The sequence below is a fragment of the Zootoca vivipara genome, chromosome 4 (genome assembly GCF_965207765.1).
Source record: "Zootoca vivipara chromosome 4, rZooViv2.hap1.1, whole genome shotgun sequence".
NCBI lineage: Eukaryota > Metazoa > Chordata > Lepidosauria > Squamata > Lacertidae > Zootoca > Zootoca vivipara.
This window is the reverse complement of record NC_142587.1, coordinates 79,279,183-79,304,769: the sequence shown is the minus strand read 5'-3', so window position 1 is coordinate 79,304,769 and position 25,587 is coordinate 79,279,183. Positions and strand designations below refer to the sequence as shown.

The window sequence follows — 25,587 nt, the reverse complement described above, 5'->3', positions numbered from 1 at the left end:
ATGAATGCTTGCAAGGTTGGATCCCAAACCAGCACACATTAAAACATTACTAGTTGCTTTCACATTATGACCTAACATTTACAGCTTGTAATTAATGGCATTTGAAATTATTTAATTTTCAAATTTGCAAGGGACTATAATTTATACACAACAAATACCAGTCATTTAATAAGGGAAATCAAGAGGCATGAGCATCAAGTACTGTATATCTTACTAAACTGCTACAAATTGAATTCAGTGATACTTTTAAATATCCTAACCAAGAGTCGCCAGGCTGATTTAGAACTTTGCTTTCCGCACCAATTTTTTAAGTAGCCTCGCTCGCGGTAATTCCCAGGGCTGGCATAGGAATCACTCCTAAAAGAAACCGTAACTCCCTGGCGCAAAAGTTGCTGCTGATTCAAGTGCCGAGAACAGGCTGCTTGTATTGTGAGATCTCCCCTAACGCTTTGCGGACTGTCTCACCAGAGTGGTGCATGCTTTAGTTTTATCTCCCACTTGGACTACTGCAATGCGCTCTACGTGGGGCTACCTTTGAAGGTGACTTGGAAATGACAATTAATCAGAATGTGGCAGCTAGACTGGTGACTGGGAGCAGCTGCCGAGACCATATAACACCGGTCCTGAAAGACCTACATTGGCTCCCAGTACATTTCGGAGCACAATTCAAAGTGTTGGTGCTGACCTTTAAAGCCCTAACGGTCTTGGCCCAGTATACCTGAAAGAGCGTCTCCACCCCCATCATTCTACGCAGACACTGAGGTCCAGCACCAAGGGTCATCTGGCGGTTCCCTCACTGCGAGAAGCAAGGCTACAGGGAACCAGGCAGAGGGCCTTCTCAGTAGTGGCACCCGCCCTGTGGAACGCCCTCCCATCAGATGTCAAAGAGATAAATAACTACCTGACATTTAGAAAACATCTGAAGGCAGCCCTGTTTAGGGAAGTTTTTAATGTGTTACATTTTAATGTATTTTAATCTTGTTGGAAGCCGCCCAGAGTGGCTGGGGAAACCCAGCCGAATGGGCGGGGTACAAATAATAAATTACGGTATTATTATTATTATTATTATTATTATTATTATTATTGGTATGCACACCCACTTTCAACATGCTAGGGGGCCACAAGGCTCCAATGACTGAACTTCAGTGAATGTTCTGCCATATTAATTGGTAAAAGGCTGGAGATAGGAGCCTTCTTGTCTGTGAGCCTAGAGCACTGTTTCCCAACCTTGGGTCTCCAGCTGTTTTCGGACTACAATTCCCATCATCCCTGACCACTGGTCTTGCTAGCTTGGGAAGATGGGAGTTTTAGTTTAAAAACAGCTGGAGACCCAAGGTTGGGAAACACTGGCCTAGAGCAACCTTTGCCAACCTAGTGCTCTCCTGATGTTTTTAGACCACAACCCCCATCCGCCCCAGGCAACAGGGCTCAGGAAGCTGCCTTGTAACGAAGTCACAGGTCCATCTAGCTCAGTACTGTCAACACTGACTGGCAGCAGTTCTCCAGAGTTTCAGGCAGCCCTACCTGGAAGGGAAGGTGATTAAACCTGGGGCCCATGTGATCTAGTACTGAGCTGCTATTATTAATTATAATTATTATTATTATTGTCATCTACAGCGGCAATCAACTTGATTGATTGATTGATTGATTGGCTTATCGTAGAATTGTGGAGTTGGAAGGGACCAGGAGGGTCATCTAGCCCAACCCTCTGCAACGCAGGAATCTTTTGCCCAATCTGGGGCTCAAACCCACCACCCTGAGATGAAGAGTCCTGTCCTCTGGAGTGGCAAAGAACACGCCTCAGAGGAGGAGGGCAAAGACCTGCAACAGTAATTTTCCGACAGGCTAATATTTCATGCACTTCTTTTCTATCGGAAGGGAATTTGTTTCCACAAAGTCAGGGCAGCATATGGCACAAGCATCTTTACTGAGACAGCAGCTCAACCCCCATCTGATGTTAGTTTCCTAAGCCCCTTGATCTCCTGTCTGATTGTATGCTTAGGAAGTGTAAAACATCAACAAGTCGGGAAGAGGAATTCACATTGGCCACATTGCTTGTTTAAAGGGATGGAATGAAGGTCTGGCCAGGAACAGCTTCCCTTCTGAACAAGGGCAACAAAAGGTTAAGTGCACTTTATAATTTAGGAAATCATTTTCAGAAGCGGATTGTCAAACATACCTTCAGCTAATCCATAACAGATTTTTTTTTTACTGCGTACAAAAGAAAAACACTAAGCTCACAATATAATGTAATTAAAAAAGGAATTAAAGGAAGCTCAGAAGTACTTAATAGTGGATTTCTACAAAAGCAAACAATCAAATAGCACTGAGCATGCATTAGTAAATGGGAGACGAGAAGGGGGAGTGGATCAAAGAGGGCAGGCTCGTATCTGCCCATGCCACATCTGAAATAATTCATGTGCTCACTAGTTTTTATTTATTGATGCAATTTTAATCCCATCCTTTGGCACAAGTAATCTCATGGCAGCTCACAAATCCAGAGGTCCTCTTCCACTGCTTGTATCCTCACAACTACCCTGCAAGGTAGGCGGTTATGCTGTCAGCAGAGGACTTAAGACGTTCATGGCATCCCTCTGCCAAATGAGCAGGTGCACAGCAGGTCTGGCTCACCGCCTTTTAAGTTAACATTACCATCTAAAGCAGTGTTTCCTAAACTTGGGCCTCCAGCTGTTTCTGGATTACAGCTGCCATCATCCCTAGCTCGCAAGACCAGTGGCCAAGGATGATGGGAACTGTAGTTTGAAAACAACCGGAGACCCAAGTTTGGGGAAAGCTGATCTAAAGAGAAGATAGCTATCGGTGGCTACTAGCCATGATGGTTATGCACAGTCAGAGGCAGTAATGCTTCTGAATCTCAGTTGCTGGAGGGGAGAGTGCTCTTGAGCTTGGGTCCTGCTTCAGGCATGTGTCTGGCTACTGTGAGAACAGGATGCTTGACTAGATGGGCCACTGGCCATACCCAGCAGGCTCTTTTCACATTCTTATGAGATGGGGAACCTATGGCCCCCCACGTGCTGTTGGATTCCAACTCCTGTCAGCCCCAGGCAGCATGGACAAGGCTTGGCAATGATGGGAGTTGTAGTCCAACAGGCTTCTCATCCCTGGTCTAAAACTGCCCAGTTGCACCGGTTAGGCTGGGAGATGACAACTGCTTCCAGGTCACTCAGTGAACTTCATGACTGGGGGGGGGGGTGGAGAGGATTTTAACCTGGGTCTCCACTGTTGTGGCCCAGCACTCTAGCCACTACACCACATTGCCTGCAAATTTTATTTTCAGTCGAATAGCAATACTAACATCTCCTTTAATCTCACGTGATTTCCTACCCCCCTTCTCAATAAAAGCAGGATCATACAGCTATATGGTGGCTTGAAAAAGCAAAAAGTGCCCAAGAGAGATTGCAAAATCGTTCTTTAAGGCACACACTTCCAGACTTGAGTTTCCAAGTAACTAACTGTCTGTTCGGATATGTCCCAGAGAAGTTTAGACACAGCTATGGTTTTCTTTGGCAGGGCTGCAACACACACAACCTGAATCCAGCTCTTGTAACAGGGGCTCATTTGCAGCTGTTCTTTCTTCCACCCACACTCAGCAATTCCATTCCTTTTCACGTTAGAGCCCTTTTATAGAACAGCATCAGGGGAACACAGCAACATTTCAATCTCCGAGGGGAAAAAAATACTTATGTACACAGTCTTCCATACATAAGCAACATCCACAAACCGACTGAGAACGGGCAATTTTGGCTTAATAACCATACTTAGCCTCTGATAATGACAGGTAAGTTTAAACCAGAGCAGTGTGCAATTTCAAATGCAATGGGATAGTGAAATTCTGCACCATTAATCCCATGGGAGAGTTACAACCATTCCTTCGCTTTAGGGTATAATCAAGCATTATGCAGCAAACAAGGGATTCTCAACCCTCTGTTTGCTGCGTAACACCAACACAGGGATGCACAAGGGGCTACTGGCAGGTGATAATCAGCTGACGGAAAGGGATGCTTAACCCTTACCCACCCACCAAGTCCCCCCTACAACTCTACAGCATGGCCATTTGTTCCTTTAATTTGATTCAACTGGACTCCAATACTAGTGGACATGGGGACAGGAAAGAATCCTAGTAGAATCGCAGGAGAAGGGTTAAGTACACTTGCCCCCTTCCACCAGCCATTTCTCCTCTGCAAGCAACCCTGCGCCCCATGTAATCCATCAACCAGAAAACATACATTTGGGAAACTATTTTAAAAGGGAAGAATGCAAGAAGTTCAGCTTTTTTAAAAAGGTCACAACTGAGGCTTATACATTCCTGCTCAATTCAAAATGCTTGTATAAGGGGATAATAATTTTGAGAGGCAGGGAGAAAAAAACTCAGTCATCCACAAGAACCAGAGAGAAGCAGCCCCAGGATAAATGGAAGCAAACAAACAAACACACACAGAGAGAACTCATTTGTGCAAGGGCCAGTGGTCAGGGATGATGGGAATTGTAGTCCAAAACATCTGGCGGGCTGAAGGTTGGGGATGCCTGAGCTAAACGAACCATCCTTCTAATGGACGTAAGCACCTTTACCTTTACAAAAGTAAACTTTTAAGTTAGCTCAGGGTGAGAAACACATGACCCTCCCAACTTTGTTGGATCACAACTGCCACCAGGAAAATGACAAACAATTAGTGGAGCTTCTGGGTTTTATTCCATATTTTTTCCCTCAATGCCCTTGTGGGAGGGAAGGTGCTGGCGATAGCACCATAGTGAGAGTCAGAGATAACAGGGAGAAAAGCTCCAAAGGTAGGCAGGATGAAACAGACAACCTTAGGAACTGGAGGGATATAAAATGGAATTAAACTCAAGAATACAGAGCCATGCCTCTGGGGAACAACAACCAGGTTTTATATTTTACTAGTGACTCCTACGCAGAAAGAACACAAGGGCAAAAAGGTCCAGGGATCCTCATCAATCACAAGAGAGCAACACAGTGGTGCTCTCAAGGCTAGACTTTGGGGTCCAGAACTCCAGTGAACTGAGGCCGTGGGGAGGGGGACAGTCAGGCAGAACAGTAAGGCTGACTTAGCAGAGTTTGAAGTAAAACAAATCGAGATTGCCGTCTAAAGAAGGGGCCCCACGTAAGACCCTTAGGCCCAGAGTCCAAAAGGACCTAACTGCATCACTGGGGTCATGATCCAGCAGCAAAGCAGGTAAATACCTGACTATGCCAGACAGGACATTTCTAGGGCTCATCTGCATCAAGTACAAAAGAAAGTATTATGTCACCAAAAGACAAACGGATTTATTATGCCGTAAGATTTCATGGACAACAGTCCACTTAATCAGATGCATGAAAATGCACTTCCTACATCTGATGAAGTGGGTGTAGTCCACAAAAGCTTATGCCATAATAAATCTGTTAAGTCTTCAAGGTGACACAGGGCTCTGTCGTTCTTCCTATAGCCGGCTAAGAAAGCAATCCCTCTGGAAACAGTATCATGAACACAGGAATGTTTAGGAACGCAGTAAGTTGAATTATAGGTACCAAGTCAGGCGATTGGTCTGTCCAGCTCAGTATTGTCTACTCAGGCAGCAGCTTTCCAGAGAGAGGCATTTCCCTTTGCCTGGTGAGACCATGAACCAAACCTGGGGAGGGATGTGTGCTGACAAGGTGAAGGCCTGTTTAGCTTCAGCAAGGTTGGCTGCTGGCTGCATCATTGTCTTTAAATCCATTCCCTAAGACTGAGGTGCAAGGAAGAAGGAAGAGAAAGGGATTGAATCAAGTCATCTTTGCATCATTAACGTTGCTCATTTTTACTCTCTGCCAATGGCACACAGTAATTTGAAGGAAGGAACTTGTCTTAAAGTTGTCTTGGTAAAATAACTTGTGTTCCTTCTCATCCTTGCACACCAATATAATATATTGCTGCGGGTCCTAGCTCAGTGACAGAGCACATGGTTTTAATGTGGAAGGCCCCAGATTCAATGCTTGGCATGTTCAGGTAGGACTAGGAAAGCTCCTATCTGAAACTCTGGAGAGTGACTGGCAGCCAATGTAGAAAGTTCTGCACTAGATGGGCCAGTGGTCTGTGTTTCTATGTACCGCCATAAAAGCAAGTTCTCACGGCCACAGTCATGTTTATCCCAGTTCTATGTTGTTGTTGACATCCGTCTGTCTCAAGACACAATGGAGTGTTCCTCCAGGAGGGAAGTCAAACTGCTGCATTTGCAGCACCCAAGTGACCTCCCTGGGGCGCAAGCCTGGGCGTGGGTATGGAGGTCCTGTGCTGCCCAGATGACAAGATCTGACCCCTCTCGGCCTCGCTGATGTGGTCCAAAGGAAAACAGAGAAATACAGTTAGCACCAGCTTGGCTGCAGGAGTTGTACAAGACGCCATCCAACCGCCTTGGGGACTCCACTCCAGATTTGTGCCGGGTTTACTCCTTAGCCTTTTCTTCTCCCAAAGTTATCCCGCAACACAGTGGAGGTTTAGAATCAGAGTTTTCCTTCTCCTAGACGGGCAACCTTCCCAGGTTGGTAAGCCCCATCTGCCCATCACTTCCCTCTACAACACATGCAGAAACCGCCATCGGACCCACTATTGGTCTCGTCCACCAGAGCCTGTAATCGCATGCAGGGGACCCCTCACAGTACGTTTGAGACCCATTGGCTATCCTCACCTGGTTTAGCTGGCCAGTCGAAGCCATTTCCCAGGGTGTGGCTGCTGTCACATGCTGACAGCTTCTAGGAGCCGCAGGTGAGAACTGAGTGCAGGGTGGAGACCCAAAGTGGACAAACTACCCCAGGAGAAACACAACATGTCCCTCACCAGAGGTACTACCTCTCCCCTAACATCCCATACATTCTATGTTGTAGGTCATTCTTTTACATACTCCACCAAGTAGCCTACCCCACAGTGCCCTATCCACCTGACATAAGGCTCTTACACATACACGCACCACCTATGTCTTATAATTGCCCATTGCTTGAGGGTAGAGGCTGGCCCTGTAAAGACTGGACAAAGCAACAGGCTCCTGCTTACAACCTTTTGGATGGACCCCCCAACTCATGTGTGGTTTCTAAACCCCTGCCTGAAAAAGAGTTCAACAAGAGAGTTCTGTGTTGGTTTGTGACTCGCCGGATTGTTTCATGGGCTTGTCCCCCATACTACACTATCTCTTGCTTTCTACTACCAACAGATGGGTGACCCAATCATAGATCTCAGACTTCTCAGATTCTGTTCCCTGAGCTTTCTCAAGTCATGGAAGGGAGAGATTTGTAGATATTCAATTATCAAAATAAAGTCCAGGAGTTCAGCTAGAGGCTCAGTTCATGTCAGGAAACTGGCAGAGTAGCCTAGGAAGGAGAGAACTTTACATGTCTGCAAGAGGATACAAGATCCACCTTAACTGTGGGATATTATGGGACCAAAAAGGCAGTGCTTAACCTGGAAAACATGGAGGTTCTGTTAACAGAGCACCACATATCAGAATTACAAGCTGACCACAGCTCATCAGGGCATCTGTCTCTTTCAACACCCCAAAGCTGGTTCGAAAGTAGGGTGGCCAGACAGAACACAAGGACAGGACTCGTGCATGTTTAATAGTTGGGTAGAAGAGGGAATAAAGGTGCAGGAGTCCCACCCTCATCTGGGCACCCTACTGAGCACCATCTCAGTCCTGGGCACCATTTGAAAAGCCTACTGAGGCGGGGGCATGTTCGTGGCCTAACAACCAAGAGAGCCTTCAAGGAGAGACCCACCTCACAAACTTTTTGAGGACTGTCCCTTTAGAAGCCTGTTGGTTTATCAAAGGTGGTGTGATCACTGAGCAGTGTTAAGCAGGATGAAGAAGCTGGGGAAGACCCTTCAAAATGCCACAGCTAAGAAGCAATGCTAAATCTCACTTCCAACCTAAAACTAATATTAATAAATAGAAAAAAATAACTTGGAGAAACAACTGATCACCCGGCCTTCCATTCTTATAGGTATATCGGGACTGATTCCCAATCCAACCACCCCTAGTTCTAATAAGGGGCGGAAAAGAGAGAACTTCATCTCCTTTAATAACAAGCAGCCACCATCAGCATCTCTTTTTCAGCTGCCCTGGGGGACCCTGCTAAACTGTGCTAGCGTGCAGACAAAAACTGGGAGAGAAACGCCTGAAGGAGGGAGAGGGAAGGCGTAGGTGTCACAAGACCTGCGGGCAAAAAAAAAAAAAGGCAATGAACGGAGGTGCAAGCAGATCAAAGCTGAACCCAGGAAAGGTAAGGACACAGAGAGGCGCCCTGGGGACAGTGCAGCCGGTCACGGGGTAGAGGCATAGGGCAGCACCCACTGCAGAGAGCTAGAGCTCTGCCAGATCAACATTCACAAGGAAAGGAACACTCTGGAACCGCAATGCCTCGGAGAGAGGTGAAAGGCGGCGACGGGAGAGGAGGGGGAGGAGATGGGATTTGGTCTGAAAGGAGCCCCAAACACGTTGTCACCGGAACGGTGCGATGGACCAGGAGACTGCGCGCTGGAACTGGCAAGAATGTCGGGTTGCATGGGGAGGGGGTAGCGCTGGTCCCTCCAGCCAGCGGCTGTTGCTGCCCATGGAAGTTACTCACCTCGGCGGGCAGGAGCTCCCGTCTCGTTGCACCGTCCCATCGCGCTCCGTAGGGCAGCGGGGTGTGCGGGGAGCCGCCACCGGGAGCTGGGCAACTGCTGGCCCCGCTGCTGCAAGCGGCCGTGCCTCTGGCTCCTCCTTCTGGCTCCGCTGCTGCCGCTGCCGCCGCCGCCGCCACCGCCGTGGAGCTCCTGGAAGCAGCCAAACTCCAGGCAGGACTTAGGCGCGTCTCTCTTGCTTGCGCGTGGCCCCCGCCTCCTGCTCCTCGCGCTCCTCCTCCCCGGGGCCGGCGGCGCGTCTCAGCCACTCAGCGCCGCCCCTGAGCCGGGGGAGGAAGCGCCTGCCGCCTATGGGAGCCCGGCCGGGGCGGGAGCCGGCTGCGCAGGCCAGCGGAGTCCTGGCTTTCGCTGGGGTTGTCCCTGTCAGCCGCCTGATTCCAACGGAGCAGCGAGGGAAGAAGGAGGGAGGAGGAAGAGGGTGGAAAGGTCTGGCGGGATGCTCAGTCCTCCTTGGTCACCTTGTACTGTTTTCCATTCACGCTGCTCTGGTCTCCTTCAGTGTACAGGTTTTTTTAAAATAAAATACAGTCATACTTTGCAGGTTTGCTGTTGCCGTTGTTGTTGTTTTTAAAATGTGACTATTACGTTGCATTTTAGTAAGCCGGGAAACTGTCAAGTGGGCAGGATGCCTTATGGTATCTATTTTGGTATGCCTTAACCACAGCTGTTGTCATCATAGATCTGGAGTAAGAAGAGTCTGTAGGGAAGGGTGGAAGTTGATAAATGGTAGCATTTAGATAATATTCGGGATGCAAAGGGAAAATACAAGCTGCAGACCTGTGCCAGACAAGAAATTGTTGGGTTTGCTTATGCAAGCCAGCCTGGCCGTGCAGAGCCATTGATAGGTGTTTCGACAAAACCAGCCAAGATGACAAAACTGAACAGATTTATTAGGGCATGATAGGGTTGATTCCATAATGTAAGGTTTTTTAAATGTGTTATTTGTGTTTTAATGGTGTTATTTGTACTTTACTTTGTTTCTACAGGGGTGGCCGTGTTAATCACTTGCTATGGAAACCAAGGGTCTTGTGGCACTATAAAGGCTGACACATTGGCATAAGGTTTCATGGAGCAAAAGCTTGTGACATAATAAATGTGTTACTCTTTAAGATGCCACAAGAGTTGCTTTATTTTTACATTCTGTGTGGTACCTGCTTGTTGCAGCACTCTCATTCAGTGCAGAAGTGTTCCCAAAAAATGCTTGGGATTTTTGCACCTGGATACTTACTGCTGAGGACAAACAGGTAGAGGAAGGCCATTGTAAGAATATAAGGAGAGCCCTGCTGGGTCATATACCATAATAAAGATCCATCTAGGCCAGCTTACTGTTTTTTGTAAGCCTTTAGGAAGCCCACTTAGACAACAGCCATTTCTCATCTGGATTTTGTTATCCTGCCTTATCACAATTGACAGAAATATCCTCAATGGATTTATCTATTTCTCTTTTAAGACTATCTCTAAGCCAGCAGCCATCACCATATCTTGTGGCAATGAGTTCTGTTAGAGAATGGTGGTATCTTCCTTATCATGCTGCTTGTGAGTATTTAGAGGTCTCTGGATGACTCTTGTTGAAAACAGATGGATTAAGTGAGGCAACTCTTAAAGCAACGAAACCCAAATCATGGCTTCCTACTACTGGAACACTTTGAAGTGGGTTCCCTAGCAGCATGTCCACCCTAAAGCTTATTCAAGTATTGTGTGTTGCATGGACAGCCTGCTCTATCTCTTCATACCATCTAAATTAGGTGAATCTCTGTAGGTGCAAGATTGGTGTCTGGAGGCAGTAATGAGCTGGACGAGGGACAATAAAATGAAGCTAAATGGTACTGTGAATGGGTGAGTCAGGTTCAGATTCTGAGGAGAAAGCCTCTTCTATATAGGATCACACTCCCATCTGAGAAAGCCTGTTAATAGTTGGGGCACTCTTTGATTCTGAACTGCCTAGGGAGCCTCGGTGGCAATGAGTGCCGAGTTCTAGCTATGGCTGTTCACAGACTGGCCACAGTTACCATTGCTCTGGTAACCTTATGTTTAGATTGCTGTAATGCTGTATTGTAAATCGGGAGTTTACATATGAAGACAGTCTGGAAGCTTCAGTTGGTGCAGAACATGGCTACCATTGGAAGTGGTGCTTCTAAATGGGACCATATTACATCAGCGCTGGGCAAACTGTGCTAGTTTATGCTACTAGTCTAAATGCTAACTTACAAAGTTCTGAATTACTTGAGTTAACAAAATAAAATAAAAATTTCTTCAAGTAGCACCTTGTTGTTGTTTAGTCGTGTCCGTAACATGTGAACGGCCTTGTTGTTGTTTAGTCGTTTAGTCGTGTCCGACTCTTCGTGACCCCATGGACCAGAGCACGCCAGGCACTCCTGTCTTCCACTGCCTCCCACAGTTTGGTCAAACTCATGTTCGTAGCTTCGAGAACACTGTCCAACCATCTCGTCCTCTGTCGTCCCCTTCTCCTAGTGCCCTTCATGGATCAATGCCTTGTCGTGGCGAAGGGGCTTGAATAACTCAGAGAAGCTATGAGCTATGCCATGCAGGGCCACCCAAGATGGACAGGTCATAGTTTTGACTAAATGGGATCCACCTGGAGAAGGAACTGGCAAGCCACTCCAGTATCCCTGCCAAGAAAACTCCATGAACGAAGACAACAGTAGCATCTTAGAGACCAACTAAGTTTGTCATTGGTATGAACTTTCGTGTGCATGTACACTTCTTCAGATACTTGAGTCTTAGTTACTTGTCCCAATTAACTGCCAGTCCATGCTTTAAGATCTGCTGAAAAGACTCTTCCCATTATCCTCCCAGCAAGCATTGCTCATTCAATGATCACTTGTGTCAGTTATGACACCTCATCTGTGCAATTCTCTCTCTCCAAGTGTGGTTGGCTACCTCATTACTGAGTTTCAGGTTGGCCTTTAAATAAGTCCTTTAGGACCAAGTTAGTTGTTTATGTATACTGTGATGGAATTAAGATCTCTACTGTGGTCACTGTTGCATTGATTTGATGTGGGGTTACTGGCTTTTACATTTAAGGTTTGCATTTTTAATGGGTTACTATTTATTGTATGAACCGAATATCATTTTTATTAGTTTAATCAGGTATATATCTAAAGTGTGGTTTACAAATCAAATAAACAACTTTATTAGCTGTGTTATTTAGTACCAGACTTACTAAATAAATTTACAGCGCTGTAACTCTCCAACAGGTTTAATTTACCCCCGAAGGTGCACTCTTCTATCATCTCCCAAGACAGACAGATGCCAGCAACAACAAAAATAGTACCAATTGTTTTACACTGCAGTCCAAAATACATTTACCCACTGAAGATAATGTGGGCTACTTCTGAGTAAACCTGTGCAGGATTATGTCGTTTATGTGTTTTGTAGTGGGTTTTTTTTTTAGGCTCTCAAAATGGAACCCTATAATTGGCTTTTTCACATTACAAATATACTACAGGGTGTGACTCAGTTACAAGGAAAATTCAGTTACAACCCATTCTCAGCCATGCTTACCCAAGAAGCATACAGTGGAACCTCGGTTTATGAACACCTCGGTTTATGAATTTTCGGTTTATGAACGCCGCGGACCCATCTGGAACGGATTAATTCACTTTCCATTACTTTTAATGGGAAAGTTCGCTTCAGTTTATGAACGCTTCAGTTTATGAACAGACTTCCGGAACCAATTACACCCATGTTTCAGTTTATGAACGCTTCAGTTTAAGTACTTCGCGGACCCGTCTGGAACGGATTAATCCACTTTCCATTACTTTCAATGGAAAAGTTCGCTTCAGTTTATGAACGGTTACTCCGCGGACCGTCTGGAACGGATTAATCCACTTTCCATTACTTTCAATGGGAAATTTCGCTTCAGTTTATGAACGCTTCAGTTTATGAACAGACTTCCGGAACCAATTGTGTTCATAAACCTAGGTACCACTGTACTACATTGATGTTAAAGGGACTTTCTTCCAAGAATATCTTATTGGATTACATAAACCCAAGGGTTCTGAGCCACTTTCCAGCAAGAATGTGGAATTTCTGGTCCTCAAAAATGTGCTCCCATCATCTTCATTTGCCTTGCTGGCTGCGGCTGCTGGAAGTTAGATATTCCAATAACATCAGGAGGCTCCTCATCACTGCCTTTAAAACACTGAACAGCTTTACTGTAGCATAAGTTGTTACAGGAGAGGCAGGGAGCCTCATTTTCAGGGAACAAATATGGTCTCTCTCCAGGCCTCCCACTCCTTGAGTACTTTGACATGGCTAGAATGTGTCTTTTAAGCTGTGATCAAGCCTCTCGCTTGCCTTGAAGGGGGTTTGTAGAGGTGCATAGTATAGCAAGGTGACTGAGCGGGTGGTTGCTGAACAACTCCAAGCACGCCTGGAAGAAGCGGACCATTTGGATCCCTTCCAATCGGGATTCAGGCCTCACCATGGGACTGAAACTGCCTTGGTCGCGCTGGTCGATGATCTCCGGCAAGCTGGGGACAAAGGTGAGAGCTGTTTCCTAGTTCTGCTGGATCTCTCAGCGGCCTTTGACACCATCGACCATAACATCCTTCTGGACCGTCTAGAGGGGCTGGGAGCACTGTCATACAGTGGTTCCGCTCCTTCCTCCTGGGCCGTGTTCAGAAAGTGGTGTTGGGGGATGAGTGTTCAGACCCCTGGACACTCACTTGTGGGGTGCCTCAGGGTTCCGTTCTCTCCCCCATGCTTTTTAATATCTATATGAAGCCGCTGGGAGAGATCATCAGGGGGGTTGGGCTGGGTGTTCATCAGTATGCAGATGACACCCAGCTCTACCTCTCTTTTAAATCAGAACCAGTGAAGGCGGTGAAGGTCCTGTGTGAGTGCCTGGAGGTGGTTGGAGGATGGATGGCGGCTAACAGATTGAGGTTGAATCCTGACAAGACAGAAGTACTGTTCCTGGGGGACAGGAGGCGGGCAGGTGTGGAGGATTCCCTGGTTCTGAATGGGGTAACTGTGCCCCTGAAGGACCAGGTGCGCAGCCTGGGAGTCATTCTGGACTCACAGCTGTCCATGGAGGCGCAGGTTAATTCTGTGTCCAGGGCAGCTGTCTATCAGCTCCATCTGGTACGCAGGCTGAGACCCTACCTGCCTGCAGACTGTCTCGCCAGAGTGGTGCATGCTCTGGTTATCTCCTGCTTGGACTACTGCAATGCGCTCTACGTAGGGCTATCTTTGAAGGTGACCCGGAAACTGCAATTAATCCAGAATGCGGCAGCTAGACTAGTGACTGGGAGTGGCCGCCGGGACCACATAACACCAGTCCTGAGAGATCTACACTGGCTCCCAGTACGTTTCCGAGCACAATTCAAAGTGTTGGTACTGACCTTTAAAGCCCTAAACGGCCTCAGTCCTGTATACCTGAAGGAGCATCTCCACCCCCATCATTCAGCCCGGACACTGAGATCCAGCACCGAGGGCCTTCTGGCGGTTCCCTCATTACGAGAAGTGAGGTTACAGGGAACCAGACAGAGGGCCTTCTCGGTAGTGGCACCCGCCCTGTGGAACGCCCTCCCAGCAAATGTCAAGGCAATAAGTAATTATTTTACTTTTAGAAGACAACTGAAGGCGGCCCTGTTTAGGGAAGTTTTAATGTTTGATGCTGTACCGTTTTTAATATTCAGTTGGAAGCCGCCCAGAGTGGTTGGGGAAACGTAGCCAGATGGGCGGGGTATAAATAAATAAATAAATAAACAATAATAATAATAATAATAATAATAATAATAATAATAATAATATATTGCATGCGTAAGTAGAAACCTCCAACTTTTGCGTGGCTGGAATGTATCCTACCGTGCAAACATAGGAGCTGCATCCATTGCTGTGCCTTGCTGTTGCATCTGGCTCCATCAACAATGGGAATGCAGCCCTCATTAAGGAATGTGGTGCTTGGGCTGAAAAAGGCCGCCACCCTGCATTACAGCCACAGCAGATCTATTGCACTGCAATCCTATGCCTTTCCTGCTCAGAAGTCATTTCCCAGAGAGTTCAGTGGGACATAGGCTGCAAAGACACCATACATTGAATAGCTTTCCCCCATCCCTGGAATCCTGGGAACTGTGGTGTATTATAGGTGCTGGAAATTGTAGCTCCGTGGGGGATTAACGAGTTTCCACAGTTCTTGTTGTGTGTGTGTGTGTGGTGTGCTTTAAATACAGGGTGTGTACACCACCTTACTCTAAGTTCAGTGTGTATGGTTACAACCTGCAAATCATGTACTATAAGTTAAGTATAACCCACCCTTTATCCATACAGATGACAGGGTGGTGTTACAAAGGTGATTAATCATGTCGAAACAATACAGGGAGTGTGTGTGTGTGTGGAGGGGAACATACACCGTGAATCAATAAACCAGCATCACTATCAAAGAAAGAGGCGCAAAGCTTTGGGGTTGCTGTTGGTTTTTTTTTGCTGGGATGAATCATGGAGCGTGCGTAGGACTGCGGCCCGAGCAGCACCCATGGCTGCCAACACCACGCAAGGAAACCTTCGCGGGTGCCCGCCATGTGGAGCAAGATCAGTAACGTGTGAACGGCCAAGCTATTCCCGCCCCCCCTCTCGCCATAGCTGCCAAGTTTTCCCTTTTCTCGCGAGGAAGCCTATTCAGCATAAGGGAAAATCCCTTAAAAAAAAGGGATAACTTGGCAGCTATGCCCTCTCGCCCGGGCCATCAGGCAATGGGCGGCCGGGAAGGGCGGCGCTTCCGCTCTGCCTTGAAGAGGAGTCTCCTCCCCCTTCCCAGGGGTCATCGCGAGCGGCTGCTTGGACTTGTCGCGAGCGCTCGCCTCCGTTTCCGGCGCTGGGGCAGGAAGAGATGACGGGCGACGGAGGCGCTTGAGAGGCAGCCAGACCGGACGACCGACCGACCGACCCCACCGGCCGCCATGGCGGAGGATTCGGAGCTGGAGAGGTGAGGCTGGCAGGTGGGGAGAGGCGCCGGGTTGGGGGGGGGGAGAAGGCGGAGGGTTACTCCTCGAATAGGCAGAGGTGGGCAGTGGTGAGGCTGCAAGGTAGGCCTCGGGGAAAGGGGCGCCGTCGTTGCGCTGCGCAGAAGCCGCTTTCGTGAGTCGCTGGGCGCCTGACTAGAAGCGGGCCCAGCGCCTTGACTTAAATCCAACGGGGAGAAGCGAGCGGTGAGGGGGAAACCTCGGCAGGCCGACTTTTAAAATACCGTTTCTGTATTACGTAATAAACATGGTTCCCCCTCGCGGGCCGGCCTTGCCATCCTGTATACGTTGTCTCCTTGGAAGTAAGCCCTGCTGAAGTCAACGGTGCTTACTCCCAGGTTGGTCAGCGTGCTAAAGCTGCAGCTTTTTGCGGCCCTTTATTTATATTTATGGCGGAGCAAGCTTCAAGACAGACTTCGGAATGTCGAAATCTCGCGTTTTATTGTCCTCCCTTCAATCTTCCGCCCAGCAGTGACTTTTTAAAAATTATTTTATTCATTATCGCTATGCATCTCGAGTACTTGAGTACATGCCTAATATTTGTTGTTTCGTTCGTTTATTTCGTTTATATCCCACCCTCCTGGAGGAGTTCATGGGTGGCAAGCGCATGTGTAGTATAATAATAATAATAGCAAATGCGATGAAAAATAAAAATACGTATAAAACTGTTAAAAGGGCAACGGTAACTGAACCATATGTCTGGATAGAACTGCCAAAACGGAACAGTTTTCAGCAGGTGTCTAAAAGTGCATAGGGATGTTGCCTGCCTAACATCAATAGGCAGAGTTTTCCAACACACTGTTTAGGTACTGCCAAATGCAGAACATTCACATCTTGGACTTCTAGAAATGCAAGTTCTGCAGATGAAAGTGATCAAGTCTGTGTGCATGGTGGGGCCGTGGCAGAGCTTGGGTCTCAAATTTCAGCGGCACCCTGTGCAACACCAAAATTTGGTGCCCCCTCCACATATCATGCTCCATTCTAAAGCATAGTTGCAACATCCCTGAGGCTCCGCACCCCATGCGACAACCAGTTGGGCTCCCCTAAATCCACCTGTGTATGGGGTAAGTAAATCGGTCCCAAGCCATTCAGGGTTTTATATACTAATAATAACACCTTGAACTCAGCCCAGCAGTAAACTGGCAGCCTATGTACTTCTTTAAGCACAGGTGTAATACACTGACAGATTCTTACTCCTGTCAGTAATTGTGCTGCTGCCTTTTGCACTAACTACAGCTTTCAAATGGAGCACGGGGGAAGCCCCATGTGGAGTGCATTGCAGTAGTCCAGTACTGAAGTTGACAATGCCTGAACCACTGCAGTGAAAAGTAAATTCCATTGAGTTCCATGGGACTTACCCCCAGGTAATGGGTTAAGAATCACAGCATTAGCATAACAGTATTTGGTAGTAGTTGTAGTGAAAGTATATAGAATAATTAATGTAGTAGTAGTAGTAGTAGTAATGTCAATATATTTAAATATAATATTTAGGTATTTTCCAGTACAATGTTATGCATCTTTACTTGGAAGAGTAAACTGCTCAGTAGCTCTTACTCCAACATCTTGGTGTGCTTAGAATTGTAGGCTTTGTTACTTTGAGTAAATTGATGTTTCTAGATCAGTTAGTGTGGACTCTCATCCATGCACGACTGTTGAGGTACAGGAACTCTGGCATCAGGTTAAGCCTTGGTTATTCACCCAGGCCTTTGCAGGAATGTAAGGTCCAATTACAACCCAAAAAGCATGCAATGTATTTGCCTTGTTTTAGGTTGGTATTTCTTTCTTTCTTTTGAAACCGGCTATTGCAGGGTGGCTAACATCCATAATAAAGCCACATTAAACACAATCTTAAAATCACAATTAAAACCACCTATCAACAAAATATACAGTGGTACCTCGACATACGAATACAGGTACTTCGACTTCTGAAGGTTTCAACTTACGAAGTCGACAACCCCGGAAGTCTTTTTGCCCCGCGCGCGCCCCGCCGCGTTCTGCGCCTGCGCAGAAGCAGCGCACGCGATCCGCGCATGCGCACAACGGGCGCTTCGACAACTGAAGACCTCTACTTATGAAGAGCGTCGCGGAACGGATCGCCTTCGTAAGTCGAGGCACCACTGTAATGGGTATAACAGTTAACAGCATGTTAGATCATTAAGAGGTAACACCATTTTTGCTTAGGTTCTGAAGGCATGCAGCAACAAATAAGTTTTTAATTGATTCCTGAACAATGCCAGTGTTGGGGGCAACTGACTTCCTATAGGGAGTTCATCACTAGGGTGCTACTGCTAAGGAGGCCCTGCATGATATGGTAGCCCTGTAGACTGCACACAAAGGTACCACCAGCAAAGCCTCCCCAGGCAGTCTTAAATCTTGGGCTGGCTGGTAGTAAGGAAGGTGATCCTTCAAGTACTTTGGTCCTCAGCCATTTAGAGCTTTGTACATTAGTACCAATGCCTTGAATTGGGTCTAGTAGCTCACTGGCAGCTAGTGTTGTTCTTTCAGGATCAATGCAATATGATCCCATCGCACTATCCTCAACATCATCCAGGCAGTGGCATTCTGCATCAGCCACAGCTTTCAGACCATCTTCAAGGGAAGCCTCATTTATGCTGGCCATTTATGTATATTTTATTGTTACCTACTCTGGACTTGCTTTTTAAAAGACTTGAAAGGAAGCATGTGGGACCAGTAGGTGGATCCCGCATGAAAACAGATAATGCGCTAGATGGGAGTCCTGAAGGATTTGGCATCCATTTCAGGACATCTTGAAGCAAAGCTAGCAGGCAAGCCAGCAGTTCAACAGAGGTTCTCATATTACTCGCCTCATGGCCTCAAAATACTAAGTTGTGATTCAAAGTTCTTCTATGGGACAGGGACAGGCCCATTCTAAGTGTAGCATCCTCCTGTTTTCCTCATCTTTTCCTATTCACTTCCCTTCAGTTAAGTGCCTGGGGAATAATCACAGCACCGCACTCACTTTATCGCCTTGGAAAGTTATCTTGGCAGTTGGGATTTGGAAAAGGCTCATGCAGGGCCTCCTTCCAACCTAGCAGTTCGAAAGCACGTCAAAATGCAGGTAGATAAATAGGAACTGCTACAGCGGGAAGGTAAACAGCGTTTCCATGTGCTGCTCTGGTTTGCCAGAAGCGGCTTTGTCATACTGGCCACATGACCTGGAAGCTATACGCCGGCTCCCTCGACTGGACCTAATGGTCAGGGGACCCTTTACCTTTACCATGCAGGGCCTAGGAACAGGAGGCAATTCTTCAACAGGTAGGGAGCTTAAGAACTCCTGGGGAGGTACAGAAGCTAATGGCATAAGAAGTCCTAAAGCCAGATAAGGGGAAAAGGAGAAAGTAATTGGAGCTGAGAGGTAGAAGCCTTCAAAGAAGAATAGCAGGATGGAGGGATTTAAATCAAAGCAATTTAAAGTGGCAATGGTAAAGACCAATTTAAATCAAATTTCCTCTTGATAACTGCATATGTTTGTTAAACAGTGGTGCAGAACTGACCATTTAAAACTGTCTTGATATGTAACTGAATAGACTATTATTTACTTCCATCTATTTGTTGCACTGAACACTTTTTGCACGTTCCCTTTCTTTTAAAACATTCCCATTTAGGGAATAAATAGTTATAAATATGGAGTGAGATTGCTTCTGTCCCCCATTGGTGCTGAATCTTTCCATCCCAGTTTGGGTCTTTCCTCTGGATAAACTGCCTTTTGGGAGGAAAAAAAGGTTATATCTTGCAGGTCTGTATGGCGACTCATGCAATTTAAGCAGTTAAAGAGAAAAATGGCTAATTGAATGAGGATAACACCCTTTAAATGCTTACTTTACAGTTTCAGTTTGTTTTGATTCTAGAACAGTAGCTTTAATGAGCTTGCAGTGGGTCAGTAGTTTGCACTAGCTTTCTTTTTCTATCAACAACTGCAAAAAATAGATCTGCCAATACTGGGAAAATTGATCAAATTTAATTATTATTTTTAATCTCCTTAAATGTTTAGGAAGGCAGTGGAAGAACTTCTAACAGAGGCCAAGCGTGGGAAAACCAGAGCAGAAACTATGGGAGCCATGGGCTGGTAAGTTATTGAAGCTAAACCAATGTTGGTGTTTTTCTAAAATACATTTTTTGGGGGGAAACAGACACTGTGACTGCAATCGTAAATATGTTTATAGAGAGTAAGCCCCACTGGACATGGTGGGAAATATGTTATATTGAACATGCATAGACAGCACTGTTAATCTTCCATAACTGAATTGGATGATAATCTTTTGCTGTTTTATGTTACGTGCACATGCAAGAAATTCAATTGAAATTAATGAGAATTAAGTCCACATAATTCCTGTTAGAGCAAACGTTCATTTTTCTGAAAGCAAACATAGTCTGTTATAGCCAGTGACCATGGATCATGCTAGGCAATTTTTTTTTACACTTTCCTGGAAAAATACTCCAATGTTTCTGTGCTGTTGAAAGTAGTAGAACACCCTAGTGCACAAGCATTCCATTAGTTGCTTCAAGAGGTGTCCAACTCTGCCACCACTCCTTTTTTTTTTAACCTTTTCCCTTATCCTTTGAGAGGCCTCAAGACACCAGCAGAGCTTCTTTCCTCCCTACAGATTATCCCAAACCCAATGTGGAAGCAAGGTCTAGAACCTCTTCCATCTCATTCCCTTTCTCTAAGATAAGTAATGGGCCTTGAGGCAGGGGAAGAGAAAAGTGGCTATGTCCAAAAGTTCATGGTGAGCTGGCTCTTTAAAAAAAAAATAAAAAGTCAGATATTCCTAACAGCAACAGTGTGATTTGATGAGCAGCATAAACTGGACTTAAATATCTAGCAACTGCTTAGAAGTATAGAATATGCAGGGTTTCTTAATTTTGCCATATTGAAATAATTGTTTCAATGAACCCTGCTGCTTAAAACTGCTTTAAAGCCTGTTCTTAATCAAGGTCCCAAGTTCATAGCATTCTTGAACTGCATTTCTGTGTATGATGATTTTCTAATTAACTTGCTTTGATGGGTTGTGACTTTCTGAGGTCTCAAGCAAAAGTCCTTCCTAGCTCTGCTTTTTAGTTGGAGATGCCAGGAAATGAACCTGAAACCATTTGTATGCAAATAATGTTTGCTACCACTGGCACACTTTTTTTAAAAGAGTGGACTCCCTACCATCTCCAGAGCACTCAAGCAAAAGGAGTAGTCATGTAGCCATTTACCAAAGAGGAGGAATGGCAAGTTTACACTAGAGGAGGAATGGCAAATGCCATCAAGGCACCACCAATACTCTCAACTCTTTAGCATTTTAAACTGTCTTGGGGCTATGGAAGACGACAATATAATACAATTTGTAGCTCATGTGATGTTTTTCTCAGGTGTGTGGCTGTGAAATCTGTGTCATAAAATAATACTATGTTATCTTAATATATATCTCCTCTGTATAGAATCTGGCTGTTTCTTTGAAGCCAGTGTTAAAAGGCAAACATCTTGATTGTTTCTTTCTGTACTCAAAGTTTACACTAGGTGGCATGCAAGGAGAGCCAAAAGCATGCATAGTTGAGCTATTTGATTTGGATATTCGCAGCATCTTTGCCTCTTGTGTGAGATATTTACGTTGTTGCTTTCTAATACAGGATGAAGTGCCCTCTTGCCAGCACAAATAAAAGGTTTCTGATTAATACTATTAAGAACACCTTGCACTCCCCGAAGGAGCAAGAGCAGGGACAAAACCATCAAGAAGACGATAAGGAATCTGAACCAAACCAGAGCAGGGAGGAAAGCAAGCCAAAGAGACACAGATCCCACCCATACAAACCTAGCTTTCGGTCTAGAAGAAGGGTAAGCTCTTCTCCTCCTAGGCACCACCGGAACAGGAACCAGCACTCAAAGGACAAGCATGAACAGCGATCAAGCAAATGAGGAGGAACCCCTGCCATTCCAAGAATGAAATTAAACACTGAACTGTTTGGGTGGGTGGGAGTGTTTAACTATTTTGAAATAGAGGGCATTGTTCAGTACAGATGTCCATGTTGGCAACAGCTTTTTAGAGGCAAGCAAATCCCGCTTCTCATGAACATTCTTTGAGGAGTTCTTGTATTCTTTAAAGTTGTCAGTGTATTCCTTCTGTTTCTCCCCCTGCCCTCCAGTCTCCAACCAATTAAAGTTGTTACTTTGTATAGTTGTAACATGTTTAGTGCTTTGCACAAACCATTTGGAAACAATTTATTTAGACAAAGATACACGGAGGTGTATTCGGTACATGGTAAGATATTTTGCTTCCCAATTCCTTCAAGGAAGCTACTAAATCTTAGTTTGAAAAAGCAAAAAACAAAACAGAAAGATACTCCTGGTACAGAAAATGTGATATGCTTCTTGGCCTGCACATAGATGAATTTGAATAAGTTTACTGTGCTTGTAACCTGAAAATGACTGATGTGGTACCTGGATATTACAGATAAGTAAATGCAGGTTAGGCTAAATGTATATTAGTAAACAAGCTACCCAGACTGAGTGACTCTTGTGTCCATGTGGGAACTCCAGTGCCCACATGGAACTCTGCATGAACAATAGATCCCCATTCACTTCAAACTTGGGGAGAATGCATCAGACATGTTATCTGTTTGTGTGCACAGAATATTCCCCAATGCTGAAGTGAATGCTGGTACCCTTTTTTGACCTAGAGTTGTGTGTACACTTGAAACCTGTGAAATCACAACTGTGGGCTGGATCTGAAATTGGCTTTCATTGTTTTGCATCCTTTGGTGTAAATGATGATTTGTGAAGGATCAATAATGAATGCAACTGCATTGGGACATCTCTTGAATGGCAGTGGAATGAAAAACAGCATCAGAAGAGTCTTGAGGGATACATTTCTCATCACAAATTGCTGAATGCTTTTGCAAAACAATACAGACAATTGCCACCTAAAGTCTGACTGCTGTCTAGTTACAGTTGTATTGGTCAAGTTCTCAGTGTTTCCTTAACTGCAGATAATTGATCCTTGTCATTGCTCTATTGTATGGAAACATTAACATTTAAATCCTTAGGCAAAGTTGTTTGTACAGTATGGTTAAGCTGTTTTCAACCTTGGGTAGTTTTCCTGAGTTAACATTAAACTTGAACTGTGTTACTAAAAATGCGTTGTGTACATTTCCTTTATATGTTAACAGATTAGTCAATCTTTGGGAATTAATACACATTCTCTGTTGCCAAAGATAAACAAAACACATAACCGGTTTATTAAGCATACTGCAAATGTTTCTTGGGGAGAGAAAAAAAGAGGTCTTAAGCTTCGAAATGTTAAATTTAAAATAGTTGTTTTAGTACAGTCTTAATCCTTAATTTACTCAAAAGCCCTTAATAGCATAAAACAAGCCTGCTGGATCAGGCCAATGACACCTCTAGTCTAGCATTCTGCTCTCACAGTGACCCACCAGATGCTTATGGGAAGCCCCAAACAGGACTAGAGAACACAGCATTCTTCCCACCTCTGAATCCCAGCAACAGTACCGTGTTTCCCCCTTTTTAAGACACCGTCTTATAACTTTTTTTCCTCAAAAAAACACACAGTGTCTTATTTTCAGGGGATGTCTTTTTTTTAAAAAAAATTATTACTGTTTTTATTACAGTACTTGTAAAATACAGTATTACAACTTGTGGCGGGCTGGACCGTGTGTGTGCGCACACACACACACACATACACATACGCCCATGCCTTCCCTCCCTCCCCGCGTTCAGATGGAGCAGGCTGGGCTGGGGAGGGGGCACCCCGTCGACACTGGGTCTCAGCTTGCGCTGAGGGGCCGCAGCCACCCTGTCAGGAAGGGCCCCTATCCCGGGGTGTCCATGACCGTGCTGCTAATGTGCCACCGCCAAGCAGCACAGAGGAGTCCTCCTCCTCCTTCTCTTACTGCTCCTTCTCCCTCCTCGCAGGCTCTCTGCTCCGCGGCGCTGCTGGGCTCTCGAAGCGTTCTGCACTGCAGCAGCCGCCGGTTCTGGGCTGCGGAGAGAGCAGGCAGGGCGAGCACACGCAACCTGCGGGAATTGATGCGCTCCCGTCTGCGGCGCGTGCAAATGGCCCGGTAGGTCGGGTCTCCACACAAGGCGCCTTCGCCGCCGTAGCTGCAGGCTTCCCGCCGGGGCCGCCTGCAAAGCGCCGCGCCGAGGCTCCCCGGGAGAAGGCGTGCAGGGGCTGAAGCCAGAGGCAGCGGGGGGCATATTCCGGCCCCGGTGATGTCAGGCCTCCCCATGGGACCGGGACCGGGAACGGGACTGGGGGGGGGAATCTCGCTCAGCTTCGTCACTCTCCCGGACAGCAGCAGCAGCGAGAGGAGTGCACGCTCGTCCCTGGCGTCACAGCCTCAAGCGCAGGCTGGGGAAGAGGAGGCGAAGGAGGCGCGCTCAGTGCGGTGGGGGCTGAGGCATGGTGGAGTGCTCCGAGCCTCTGGGAGCCGGCAGGAGGAGGAGGAGGCTTGCCGGGTCGTCACCCAGCAGCGCGCGCAGAGCACCGGCAAGCCTCCTCCTCCTCCTGCCGGCTCCCAGAGGCTCGGGGCACTCCACCATGCCTCAACCCCCACTGAGCGCGCCTCCTTCGCCTCCTCTTCCCCAGCCTGCGCTCGAGGCCACGGTGCATGCAGCCGCCTGCTGCCCAGCCTTTTTGTTCTCCTAACCCCTCCGTCTTGCCTACCTCGAGCCTCACATTGTTCGCCTCTTCGCCCGCAACTCCATCCCGAGACGCGGAAAGCTGCTTCGCGCAGCGGCATCCGCCAAAAAGCAGTGTGACTCTCGCGCCCCCTCTCCTTCCCCCCCTCAGGAGTCCAGCGCAAGGTCCGGCACTGAGCTCTGCCTGCGGGGGCCCCGGAGGATCCGCGCACACCCTTGCCTCCCCCTCGGTGGCCCTGTTCGGCGGCAGCCCACGCCGCTTGCCAGACATCCCTCTTCGCTGTGACTTCTTTCTCTGCTTCTCCTCCTCTTGCCAGCGTGCTGGGTCCCACTGGCTGGCTGGGGCACTCAGCGGTCTCGCTCCGCGGAGTATGGCTTATTTTCGGGGTATGGCTTATATTTCCTAAACGCTTAAAATCCTGCTATGGCTTATATTATGACTACGTCTAAAAATAGGGGAAACACGGTACTAACCATTCTGAATGGGAGTCTCTGATAGCCTTCCCTTCTATGAATTTGTCTAATCCTTTTGTAAACAGGCCCCAATTAATTGATGGTGGCAACAAATAAGCAACAAGCTAGCAATCTTGTTAACTGAGTTAGTCAATGCTTTTATTTTATATGGGCAGAACGAAATTCCTGTTACTAATACCTTAAAATTATAATCAGTAATAAAGCTCTCTACAGATATTTAAAAACAAGGCAGTCCCTTGGCCACAGGCTTAGGATCTCTCAAGACACAACACAGAAGGAAAAATGAATGGGGAGGGAAGAGGGAAGCCAGCATGCTGACATGGATATTTATTTTTTTAATCGTTCTATCCTGCATTTCATCCACTGGAGCAGGCTAACCTGTGGCATTTTAGATGTGGATTACAGCTCCCGTCAGCCTCAACCATCTGGAATGGTGGGAGTTGTAGTCCAACAACAACTGGAAGGTTACATTGGAGGAGGTTGGACTATAGATCACCCTTGGGGTCCCTTCCAACTCTACAATTCTATGATTCTAGGTTGGCTACCATTGAAGTAGGGGAACTCAAAAGTGTTAACCAAGTAGAAATAGAAAATAAGGTGGTGGTTTTTAAAACAACAACACTACAGTAATTGACTACATTAGGAATGGTTTATTGGTCCAGGCTTCTCTCTAAAGAGCCAAGTCTTCAGCATGTCATTATTACACAGCTGAAATTTCTGGAGACACCGATTCCAAGGGGAAGGGGGGATGTATTAGTTTAAAGATGGGATTAAAGAAGAAGATATAGAA

The 25,587-nt window shown here is 46.4% G+C and overlaps 2 protein-coding genes and 1 long non-coding RNA gene across 7 annotated transcripts in view; 2 read left to right on the top strand and 1 right to left on the bottom strand.

The window, feature by feature from the left end:
• LNX2 (ligand of numb-protein X 2) overlaps nt 1-11,170 on the bottom strand; it is a 78,894-nt gene extending 67,724 nt beyond the window's left edge. For 2 of the 4 annotated variants that reach the window (XM_088668257.1, XM_035114558.3), the window contains exon 1: nt 8,615-11,170. The gene's annotated coding sequence lies outside the window, so the exon portion shown is untranslated. Of the gene's footprint in view, nt 1-5,548; nt 5,746-8,614 lie in introns of all 4 variants that reach the window. The other 2 variants (XM_088668254.1, XM_035114561.3) reach the window with 2 other exon arrangements.
• Nucleotides 8,205-11,836, top strand: LOC148686011 (uncharacterized). Of its 2 annotated transcripts, none has more exons than XR_015949678.1 (2): nt 8,205-8,269; nt 11,145-11,836. It is a non-coding gene; the product is annotated as an uncharacterized LOC148686011 (long non-coding RNA). The 2 variants fall into 2 exon arrangements; XR_015949679.1 differs by lacking the exon at nt 8,205-8,269 and adding an exon at nt 8,292-8,417.
• A 3,682-nt stretch (nt 11,837-15,518) lies between these two features.
• LOC118085515 (protein POLR1D) lies at nt 15,519-22,798 on the top strand. The gene is made up of 3 exons (XM_035116254.3): nt 15,519-15,624; nt 19,674-19,748; nt 21,296-22,798. Exons 1-3 carry the CDS (start codon nt 15,599-15,601, stop codon nt 21,579-21,581), a joined length of 387 nt encoding a protein of 128 aa, XP_034972145.1. The 5' UTR covers nt 15,519-15,598; the 3' UTR covers nt 21,582-22,798.
• The last annotated feature ends 2,789 nt before the right edge of the window (nt 22,799-25,587 follow it).